The sequence below is a fragment of the Cololabis saira genome, chromosome 12, assembly GCF_033807715.1.
Source record: "Cololabis saira isolate AMF1-May2022 chromosome 12, fColSai1.1, whole genome shotgun sequence".
Taxonomy (NCBI): Eukaryota; Metazoa; Chordata; class Actinopteri; order Beloniformes; family Belonidae; genus Cololabis; species Cololabis saira.
Genome location: NC_084598.1, coordinates 16,191,470 through 16,203,917, shown reverse-complemented (window position 1 = coordinate 16,203,917; position 12,448 = coordinate 16,191,470). Strand labels below are relative to the sequence as shown.

The window sequence follows — 12,448 nt, the reverse complement described above, 5'->3', positions numbered from 1 at the left end:
TGAATTATGGTTCTGCGTTAAATCGACGCAGAGCCTCGCCGTAGGGTACGGGCTCTGCGTTGGTGTAACGCGGAACCATAAATCAGCCTTGAGCGGCAGCCGACGCGTGTCCATGCGCACCATTCTTTGATTCCACCCCTTCTAAGGTGGTTTTGGCATTTAAAAGTTCAAAAGTCTCATCCTTTATCAGCTGGGGTTGCTTAATGTTGTCCCTGCATACTACAGGCTGGGGGTGTACCTGTCAGCGGGGCCAATGGGGTACAGCAGCAGTGATGAGCAAAGGGGGACATTAAAATGGGGTAATGGAAACAAACGCTAAAGGGGTCAGAATAATATCACCATTATTTAGAGTTGTAAGCAAATTCTTGGATTCTTCATTTCTTTGCAATCCTTTTGAAAATAATTTTGTACTTTGAATTTTGTACTTTGTACTTTGTACTTTGTACTTTTTACTTTTGTACTTAAGTACATTTTACACCATGTACTTTTGGTACTTTATTATATTTAAGTTGAGGTACTTTTATACTTTTACTTAAGTAATTTTCAAGCAGAAAATTTGTACTTTTACTTAAGTACAATATTTTTGTACTTTTTCCACCTCTTGTCACACTTTAGTGTCGCTTTTGTCCCCCCTTCATCCTGCCTTTGTCCCACCTTTTACCTGCCTTTGTCCTATTTTTTTTTGCCCAAGGACACTACGAAAGTGAAAGAGCGGGATTCGAACCACCAAACCATTGATTATTTGATGACCCGCTGCACTCCCTGAGCCACTGCTGCCCACCAATTTCACTAGTGGTTCTGTGGTGCATTTGAGCTAGCCTTGCGGGGACATGATGATAGTGAGAGCTCAGAAACTCCTGATGTCTTTAGGGGATTGGTGGATTTTGTACCATCACTAGATGCACAAAATCCACTTTGTGCCGTTTGTTTTGTTTTGCCACCATTTTCTTTGATCTGTTCTGCACATGCGCAGTAAGATGGACTGATCCAATTTAGTGGACACTGAAGGAGGGCTGCGACACACACATAATATGATACGCATTCTGCTAGCATATTAGTGAGTGGATTTTAATCATAAATATATCTAATATGTGCAAAATAAGTAATAACTGTATTAACCATAAGCGTATGAGGATTTTTACGTGGCCCCTCAGGATCTTGGGGCCCCAGGCAGCCGCCTAGTTTTGCCTAATGCTTAGGGCTGGGCGATATATCGAGATTTTAATATATATCGATATATTTTCAAACGCGATATGGTACAAGACAATATCGTTTATAACGATATAGCTTCTTTTTTTTAATGATTTTGATATAGCTTATTTTGTGAAAAATTGACTTGAATGTTTTATTTGAGATTTGCACAAATGTTTTGTTATTTGCACAACTGTCAACCTCAGTGGAAAAGTCTGCCTGTTACTATCTACATTGTATCAATTGCACAGTGTATTTTAATTTAATTGTTATGCAGGAAAGGGATATTTGTTTTATTTTATTCAAGAAGCATTTTTATTTTATATATACAGGCAGTTTATTTTTATTTCATTTGTTTTATACATTTTGATATTGTGCAGACCTCTGTTAACAAATGTACCTGTGTGACATTTGGCACGAGGCCTTGACTTAAAACTGACTGTTTTTTTAAGGGTCTGCCTCAGAAAAAATGAAGCTAACAGAGATGCTATGCTATAATGCTTTGGGGGAAACCCCAATTATGTCACAGAAAAAATATCGATATATATCCAGTATCGCCATTCAGCTAGAAAATATCGAGATATGACTTTTGGTCCATATCACCCAGCCCTACTAATGCTAAGTCCGCCCCTGGTTGCACCTTTGCCTCGCCTTTGTCCCGCTTTCCTCTTGTCAGGTCAGCTGGTATCAGGGACTTTGAGAAGCTTCTTTTCCATCTGATGGTTCTCTTCAGATCATTCTGAACTTCTTCTCCTGTTTCAGGGTAGATCATCCGACGACACACAAGCCCCCCCCACTGCCTCCCTCCCAACCACCCCCACCTCCCCCTCGTTCTCAGGACTCCTCCTCTTCCTCTGATCCTGCATCAGGGTGGGAGGGGGTAGGCAGGTCAGCGTGTCGCAGCAATAGCTCAGATGTTCTCCTGGAACGCATCACACCTCCACAGCAGGAGGGGGCGGGGCAGCAGGGGGCAGTTTGGGTAAATGGCCTGTTGCAACAAACAAACACTGCCGGAACATTTCAGAGCTGCGAAACGGTGATGGACGTATGGACAAGGACAAACAACGGAGTCTCTGAACCCGGAGAGATGGGGGCGGGGAAAGATAAAGGAGGCGGCAGGAGGGGGGCGGGGTATGGTGAGCTCCTAATGGACTATGTGTGGGGGAAACGGCAGCAGATACAGCGGCAGCAGTCCCAGCCCAACAAGCAGCCAATCACAGCGCAGCATCTGCTCCTCCTCAACGGCTCCTCCTCCCAGCTGCCCGGAGCCCCGCCCACCTACCGCAGTCACATCGCCGACCAGCGGCGGGTCACTGTGACCCGGACAAAGTCCTGCGGCCCCTTTCTGCACACACAACCGAGCCAGACCGATCCTCCAACGCCCAACGTGCAGCCTGACCCCCACCCCCACCTGCTGCCTCCCCGGCCCCCCCAGCTGCCCCCCCAGCAGGACTCCCAGCTGGAGGAGGCCACCAGGAGTCTCCACAAAGCCCTGGCGCTGGAAGGTAAGGACCATCCAAACCAGTCAGACTGGATCAGTTCAGTCAGGCCTGGTCTCGTCAGCGTAAACACTAACCGTTTTACTGGTGGACTAAAGACGCAGGGACCCCCGACCCTAACCCTCACTGGTGGATGCTGAGCAACATGGCGTGATACGTTTTCATATGTGTACTGGGAGGTGGTAAGACTATTAGTATAAGGGTATACTAATATATATAGTGTAACCAGTATAAGATAAGATAAGATAAGATATTCCTTTATTAGTCCCACAGCGGGGAAATTTGCAGTGTACAGCAGCAAAGGGGATAGTGCAAAACAAGAGGCAACAATAGAAATAATAATAATACAATAATAATATCAGAGTATGACACACTATAAACAGTACTGGTATATACAATAGTAATAATAATAAAAAATACTGGTATATAAATAAGATAACAGACGAATATTTACATAATTGCAATAACCAGCACAACCATCATAACCAGCATAGCCAGAGTAACCAACATAACCAAGGTGTTTTTAAGAAGTGTGTAGGAACAAAAAAAAGCCACTGAGGCCACTTGCTGACGCGTCACTCAAAAAGGGGAAAATAAAACTCGGTTGAATTTGTTCTTAAACTGATCCAGGTTTATTGTAACAAAAAGATCAAAAGCCAGCAATCAATTATTATAATGCAAAAATAATATAACAAACAATGAATATTTGTGTGGCTGAAGCAAAACTGTGACGGTCAACAAAAAATATATCAGCCTACTACATGAACACTTTCCTTTGTCTTCCACCCGCCACCAAACAATCAAACCAACCAACCAACAAATTAAAGCCACACCTATAAGCCCCAACGTGATGACGTAGCATAAGTATAATTTCTATAATTTAAACTTATCCATAACTTAAACTTAAGTACCATTATAATTAAGCAAAGCAAAAGTATGTTGCTGCTACAAAGTGTATTTGCACCTGAACCTGAGTTCCAAACATGGTCTTGATGTTCTGATGTGATTGACAGGTCTGAGGGACTGGTACCTGAGAAACACCTTGGGCCCTTCCCACCACCAGACCAGTGGAAAGCTGATGGCCGGAGCCAGCGCTAAGATAAGCACCGCCATCAAAGGTCACAGCGGAGGAGCCGCAGCTCTGCAGCGCAGACGGACCACCCACGGCATCCTCCAGCAGTCCACCTATCAGACGGAGGAGAGTCATGTTCACGCTGCGCCAAATCACAAACAGACGCTCCCACATTCGGCCACCTTCCACGGACACCCGCTGCATGGCAGGTATGGCCAAATGACGACTGCAGCTCCCACAATGCCCTTCTCCACGGCCTTCCACAGCTGACAGGTGCAGATACACTTGAACTAGGTGGTAACGGTGACGTGGTCTAGTCAGAAACTTGGTGAAAGTTAAATCCAGAGCTGGAAGCGGGCACCCCTGCAGATGGTTTCCTGTAAATATTAAGACCTGAACTCACCAGGACAACACAACATTTGTTCTTATTTTATAGTTTTCACGTGTAAGTCGTGGCTTGATCACTTTCTGGTGTAAAATAATAAAGAATGATGCTAACTGCTGCAAAGTGTTCCAGCGTTCCTGGTTATCAACCAGTGACCTCCTGTCACACCTGCAGCACACGTCACCACCGCCCTCTGGTTACATCATCTACAGGACTGTCTCAGAAAATTAGAATATTGTGATAAAGTTCTTTATTTTCTGTAATGCAATTTAAAAAAAAACAAAAATGTCATACATTCTGGATTCATTACAAATCAACTGAAATATTGCAAGCCTTTTATTATTTTAATATTGCTGATTATGGTTTACAGCTTAAGATTAAGATTCCCAGAATATTCAAATTTTTTGAGATAGGATATTTGAGTTTTCTTAAACTGTTTCTTAAACCATGATCAGCAATATTAAAATAATAAAACGCTTGCAATATTTCAGTTGATTTGTAATGAATCCAGAATGTATGACATTTTTGTTTTTGTAATTGCATTACAGAAAATCACAATATTCTAATTTTCTGAGAAAGTCCTGTACTCTAGATGTTTCCCCCTGAGGTCTCCTAGCTCCACTCTCATGGGTTAGGGTTAGGGTCACCTTATGTTCTTGCCTCTTCTGGAAGAAAGTATTCACTGCAGCTATTTCCATCCATTTTGCAAAGCCTACCGCCTACCAAATATATCTGTCACTGCTTCATCACCTCTGAAAAAAAGAAAGATAAATTTCTGTTGTCCTGTTCGTGACCCGCTGGTCTCTTGCTGGTGACCTGCTGATTATCTGCTGGTGACCTACTGGTTATTTACTGGTGACTTTCTAGTCTCCTGCAGCTTTGGTCTGTTTGGAAATGTCTTGAAGTTTAAGCCCCTGCCTTTCTTTGTGTTTCAGGGCTGCAGACGGCTCTCTCTACCACGACTCTCAGAAGCACGAAGACCCTCTCAGAGACCTGCCAATGGACCAGCCACCTCCTGGGACTCTGGTCTGACTCTGACTGATCCCAACACTGGACTGATCCCAGACGGGCTTCCTGGGTTAGGATGGTGTCTAGGTGACTTCTGCACACCTGTGACTGGTGGATGCAGCTTCTGGTCCTGATGAAGGCTCCTGTGTGTGCTTCATGGATGTTGGTTTTACTGAACTGGACTTAGCTGCTGTCAGCCATAAGAACAGCAGACGAATATCAGACCACCAAACAACCACCTATCTGAAGGATGTTGGCTGCGATGCTGCAGAAAAACATTACCTGGCCAATCATGGATAACCAGCATCACAAACCCTTCCGTGAAAGTTTTATGCACCTTAATCTCCACGTATATGAACCTACATCTGGATTTTAAAGGTCACCTCAGCTTGAAAGATGGTCCGTTCTCTCGGAAATTCTCTCAGACAGTGAAACAAGAAACACCAGATTGTGTGACGCTGCCATGGCCTGCTCTACAGTCAGCCAATCAAAACATGGAGCTAAAACACTGCCTGTATGTTTTTTTTTAAGGAACAAAAACAAGACTGTTTGAAATAGACTTTACGTTTTATGGTAAAGAACCTGCAGCACTGAAAGTGATGCCTTCCAGAGATTCAGGGGTTTGTTTCAGTGTGACCTGGTCTAAGATCAGAACTCCTTGACCCTTTTTATACCTGGTACTAACATCCATCCTGAGCAATCTGATCACAAGCATCACAAGCCTTAAGCACAGGTGTAAACACACCCAAGACACATTTGAAGACACACTGAGATCCAGTCCCTCAGACTACACTGGGAGGAGGTTTGGGACACTGGTGGATCCGACAGACCACATTCTTTTAACAGTGTAACATCAAAAAACACCTGTTTTTTAACTTTCACTCAGAACAGATGTGAATGCCAGGTCAAAACCTTGATTTGAACCCCAGGTCTAAACAGATGTTAGTACCAGGTGTAAACAGAATCAGTGAGACCGTTGGACCTGTAGCACTGAGACTTGAAGGACTTCAGACCTGCTGCCTCAAAGATTCCAGTTTTTGCTATAGTTCCTGATAAGAACTCATGAAACCCCCCGAACTGAACAAATGTTTGTGAACCAACAGTTTCTGGTTAGTATCCAGACATCCTTGTCTTCAGCCCTGTTTGTGGCGTCATCTTCATCCAGTAATCAGACTGCTCAGACAATCAGACTCTTCATCACCCCAAGGAATATGAGGAGGACTCCTCTAAGAACAGATAGTCACTTGAAGAGCTCCGCTCGCTGACATCACCAGCTACATCACCAGCTTAATGCAGCCAAATCATGATCATATCAGGTGGACACTTATCCCTCAGGTGAGTCTGACAGGAAGCATCAGGTAATCTCAGTTTGGACTCGATGAGCATGCACTAAGTTCCAACACAAGAGATCCATCCTGGAACCAGCAAGAACTGGACCCAGAGGGAGACCTGGACCTGCAGGGAGACCCGTGCCTCCAGGATACCTGGAAACACAGGGAAACTGGTTATGGAACAATGCTGTCCAGGTACAGAGGATGCAGGACTGTCCAGGGAGGGTCGTCCACACTGAGACCTGGGCCTGCAGCAAGACCTGCTTCTGTGAGACCTGGACTAAACTGCATCCAAGGATAGATCCAGATCTAAATTGAGATTTTCGTCCAAATCAAGGTCCAGGTTCAGACCTGGATGCATATCCAGGTTAAGTCTGAGGCAATAAGAACCAGGTTTAAACTGCTTCAGGAAGAGAAACAAACGTTAAAACGACAATCAGGTGGTGATAATCCAGTGTTTATTGATTGTTTTGTGATAATCAATCAACTGAATTGGTCTGTTTTTTTTACTGAACTTCAGAGGACTGTTTTTTTTAAACAATTTTATGAATGAAACGAGAATATTTTCACATTTCCAGTGTTAGTGTTATTGATGAGGGGCTCTCACTGTCCCTTAGTTGTTGGGTCTCTGTGTGATTCTTTCAGCCGATCGTGTTGCGTCTCTGCCACGGAAACCTGTCTGACCGGTTTCCTCTGAAGATGCAGTGGTCGAGGATGATTGGCTGATCAATAACGAGTGTCTGTATGTCACCTGAACGAGAGTTTGGTCGGAGTCATTGATCGACTGATCGCTGTGCAATAACCCTGTTTCAGAACAAGCCCCGCCACATCTTCAGACCCCAGCATGTACCTCTTCAGAACTAACACACCTGAGCATGGAAATACTACTGATCAGTACCACTACTACTACTGCTACTACTACTACTATGATAATACTACAACTACTATGACAATACCAGTATAGTACTTCCATAGTACTGCTTTTATCAAACTGCTACTTTACTATTACTGCTATATTCAGGGGCGAAAATCCTGTTTCATAGTTGGGGGGGACAATAAACAGTAAAATTTTAGAGAATAAATCCAGGGGGGGACAAGGAATAAAAGTTTTAGCCTTCCTTTAATACAGCATTTTGACATTTCCATCTCTATCTCGCAAACAGGCAGAAGACCTTTCTTAGAGTAATACAAAACAATGGTATTAGGTGGAAGGTGGCAATAATACAGCACATCTGACATAATACACTGCAAAAACCCAAAATCTTAACAAGAATATTTGTCTTATTTCTAGTTAAAATGTCTCATTTTAGTAAAAAAAATCTCATTACACTTAAAACAAGACTCATCACTGGAAAAAAACAACAATTTTCACCTGTTTCAAGTAGATTTTCACTTGAAATAAGTAGAAAAATCTGCCAATGGAACAAGATTTTTTTGCTTGTAATGAGAAGATAAATCTTGTTCCACTGGCAGATTTTTCTACTTATTTCAAGTGAAAATTTACTTGAAACAGGTGAAAATTGTTGTTTTTTTCCAGTGATGAGTCTTGTTTTAAGTGTAATGAGATTTTACTGTTTATTATTATTTTCGATTTCGGTTTCGGCCACAAATATTCATTTTGGTGCATCACTACTAAATACTACTGCATTGTTCCAAAATTATTAATTCTGTTTCAAATTATTCTAGGAGGGGACAGCTTTACTAATGGGGGGGACTTGTCCCCCCTGTCCCCCCTGGGATTTTCGCCCCTGGCTATATTGTTACTGTAATACCACGACCATATATACTGTAGTGCAGTCAGTTCAGTACTACTGGTGCACTCTAAGTATTTGTGCTACTTCCATACTACACTCACGGGTTCAGTACCCGGTACCGTGAGCCGTGGCTCTGCTGATGATGTGGTTTTGCAATAATTCTAGTATAAATGTAGTAATATTAGTACTATTACAGTACTACTACAACTACTTTAGTGTTTATTCCAGGTATAGTAATGCCATTACTATACTACTACTACTATAACACTTTAATGGAAGTACTGCCATACCACTACTACTAAAAGTTATATAATACTGCCACAGTAACACAACTACTATAGGTACTACTGCAGTATTACTTCATACTACTATGGTACTGCAGATTCAGTTCAAGCCCACTGGTATTATAGTTTTACTGCGATGTACTACTACAATACTACAGCAGTACCTGTATGTTCTACCATAGCAGTAGTGTTATAGTTGGATGGTAGTACTACTGTTACAGTGCTAGTATTACAATACCTGTGCATACTTCTTTAGTAGTTCTCTGTACTACTATGGAAATACTATATAACAGTACTGGGTCACTAACACTACAGTGTTATTTTGTGCTTCTACAGAACAACCATGTAATATTACTGTACCATTTTGTAATACTATAGTACAATACTGCATTACCACTCAACAGTACCACGGTGTACTATAAAAGTACAACTTTGTAGTACTACAATACTGCCCTTTAACATTGCAGTGCTACTCTGTTGTGTAGTATTACTACAGTAATACCACAGTAGCTGTATGTGTTACATCAGTACCAGTACATAAAACGGCAGTGCCAGTATTATCTCCCAGCACAGTATTTGTAGTTACTGTTGTAGTTCTGGGCCTGTTAACAGAACTAGAACTACTGCAGGTTCAGAACCGCTCTGTTTCCAACCAAACTGTTCAGTAATTGATGGATTTTAAGATTCCCTGCACACAGTTCCATGTGTGCTGTAGTACTTGTACTGGACTGGAGTACCAGCTGTAGTTGTGTAGTGGTCCCAGACTTGCTAACAGGCCCGTATAACCACTGCAGTCCGGGTCTGGAGTTTCCTTCAGACCAAACTGTGTTCAGGACTCGATCAGTGTTACAGTCGGTGTTGTGAACTGCATCCAGCTCAGTTGAAAATACTTTTACCCGAAACAAGCTCAGGCCCCATCTCTGCTCTAGTACTGGTACCGACTTATTCTCTTGTAGAGGTTCTGCTTCAGGTCCGGGACCAGCTGCAGTCCGGCTGTGGGGATGGTTTGTGTTTGGTGCGTTCAGGTTCACAGTAACAGTCAGAATGTTTTCTATCACTGATTTGTAGTTTTCCGGTTGTGTAAATAGAACCTGCGACTGCGAGTCAGCGCTTTTTAAATAAAGGTTTGTCCTCACTGCCTCCTGCAGGTCTGCTGTGTTTCCTTCATCTAACACCTGGACTCAGAGCTCATCTCTGAGTCAACAGAAACCGTCCCACTGAGTCCAAAACCAAAACATGACGTGTTGGTGTGAGCTGCATTCAGTGTCTGACATGAACCTGGACATGAAGACACTGCAGTTCCTGTACCGACCACCAGGGTCTGTATGGCGGTATATTACTGTCTTTACTCAAGAGCTTTGATTTGACACCATTAGTCTGTGTTCTTGCTTCCAGATTCAAACTCAAACTCCCTGCTTGCGTGTAGAAATGTTATTTCATCTTCAGAACTTCATTTCTGCTATCAAATCCACGGCTGTTCACAAAAACCGCCCTCTCTGCAGTCTGAGCCCTTCCCCTCAGATTGTTCTCTGCACTCCCAGAATGTTGCGGAACAACTCTACCAAAATGCCCCCAGCCAATGGCAACCAGATTTGATCCTGTCCAAATGTCACCTTGAAAACCAGCTTCAACAAAACCTAGGGGTGGCCGATATGGCAACAATATCATATCGCAATTTTTTTAATAAAATCACAATTTCGATTTTATCACGATCTTAAATGGAAAAAAAAAAACAGACAACACATGTTGCTGAGGGTGATAATATTATAAAGAGACTACTAAAATTGGGTCTAGAGCCGTCCGACATGTTATTAAAAACTAGAATTGCAGTCTACCATTGTCCTCAATGCAAAAATGGGTTCAGAAAAAAAATCTCTAATGATTGTAATTGTCAGTTTCAATTACTGATGTTTTGTCCGTCCGAGTTTTTTTCATTCTTATTATTTACACTCTGTTCAGTATTCCAACTTTCTACAAAGCTGGTTTGTGTAGAAAATATTTCCTTCAAGCTCATTAAAGTGAAAGATTTAATTGCACTCTGACAGCTGAATTAACTGTCCAACTGTTCATCTAAAAACAGTTTATTCGGTTAAATAATATTTTAAATTCAGTGCTTTTTTTCCCCCGTAAATAAAGTTGGACTTGAATCCTGCTTCATGTTCTTCTGGTGGGTTTGTGTTTCTAAGATCCAGATCGAACTAAAACATCCCCAGAACCAGTACCTTAGAATCACTGCAGATCCAGAGCTCAGAGCCTTCAGGGCGGCACGTCTGGTACTTTTCTGAATGAGGCCCGGTAGCTTCAGAGAAATTTTTACTCTTAATTATGAAATAATTTAACCTGCATTTTATATTTACTCAAGTTATCTGAGTATCTTAAGATGTGAAACATTTGTGACAAAAAAGAGAAACATAACACGTAAGTGAGCAAATACCTTAAACAGTTATCTGTCTGTCCGTCCGTCTGTCCTGCACCAGGCACGATCACATCCTGCTGGGCTAACAAAGTCATATCAGAATTTGTTGTTCCAAACTTCAGGGCACAGAAATTTGAATTTGAAGCTGCCCCGTTCGTTGGCTGGGGGGGTCCATTCTTCTCATCCGCTGTATGATGCAGACATGAAGACCCAGTCCCTTTTGGGAAAATACACTAATTTACTTTCTTGGGCTTGATAGGGGAAGGTGGCTCAGTTGGTAGAGTGTTTGCCCATGGATCTGAAGGTCAGTGGTTCAAACCCTAGTTCCTCCTGTGTCCACCAAAGTGTCCTTGGGAAAGACACTGAATCCCCCGGTTGCTCCCGGTTGTCAGGCCAGCACCGTTGTGTATGGCAGCTCCACCAACAACTGGTGTGTAAATGTGTGCGTCTGCGTGTGTGGGTGAATATTTGCAGTGTAAAGCGCTTTGGGGCTGTAGGAGTACAGCTGGAAAGCGCTATATAAGTGTAAGCCATTTACCAAGCCATTTATGATATTGCTGAGGCGACTTTCAGACGAGATGACCTCCGATGTCAGCAGATTGCTGTGCTGTTCAGTTGTCTTTTTACTTTCAATTCAATTTTATTTATATAGCGTCTATTACAACAGAAGTTGTCTCTATAGGCGCTTTCCAGAGTTCCAGAACATGACCCCGGAGCTATTATTACATAAACATAACATAAACAATGGCAGGTAAAAAACTCCCCTAGTGGGAGAACTGTGTTGAACCTTACCTGACTTATCTACAGAGGGCGACCCAATCTGACAAGGAAAAGATTGTGTTTTGTCAACAACACAGGCATTAAAAGAGATATAAATTCACACAAAAGATGCGTTAATTGTTGGAAAATCAATTGGTGTTTATATGTCATGTAATGAATGAATAAACAAAACACTTCCACAGCATTTCTGTGCAGATGCTTTAATTCATGATTACAAATACAGTCCGAACCAGACTGGGCAAACAGAGTAGTCAGGGGCAGGTTAGCAGTCATCTGCCAGGCTCCCTTCAACAAGCTGGCTGAAGTATTGAGAAGTTGGAGATGATGGTGGATTTTTAGCTGGCCAACAAGCTTATCTCAAGCCAAGTGAAGGACAACATTCTGACCCACTTGCCAACACTAAAGGAAGCCACACGGTCAACTGATCACCTCCACAAGTGCATGTTAGAAGCACTGCATGGAGAGTTTTCAAGGCGATTTCAAGATTTTGAAACTCTTGAGAGTGAAATGCACATTGTTTCTTCTCCTTTCAAGTGCAGCGTGGATAATGCACCAAGTGATGTTCAGATGGAACTCATTCACCTGCAGTCTGACACACTGACACACACCTGAAGAGACAAGCTCAGAGGATTCTAGTACTCTTTCGGATCTACTTACATATGTGAACAGACATTCTCAGTGAAGAAGTTCAACAAATCCAAACACAGATCCTCTATCACTGATGACCA

General features: G+C 42.5%; 1 protein-coding gene across 3 annotated transcripts in view; it reads left to right on the top strand.

Moving 5' to 3' along the window:
• Nucleotides 1-7,833, top strand: part of ccdc120a (coiled-coil domain containing 120a) — a 38,635-nt gene extending 30,802 nt beyond the window's left edge. For all 3 annotated transcript variants that reach the window (XM_061735723.1, XM_061735721.1, XM_061735722.1), the window contains 3 exons: nt 1,954-2,696; nt 3,704-3,971; nt 5,083-7,833. In XM_061735723.1, the coding sequence (XP_061591707.1) occupies nt 1,954-2,696; nt 3,704-3,971; nt 5,083-5,179 (1,108 nt within the window). In that variant the 3' untranslated portion in view covers nt 5,180-7,833. The remainder of the gene's footprint in view (nt 1-1,953; nt 2,697-3,703; nt 3,972-5,082) is intronic.
• The last annotated feature ends 4,615 nt before the right edge of the window (nt 7,834-12,448 follow it).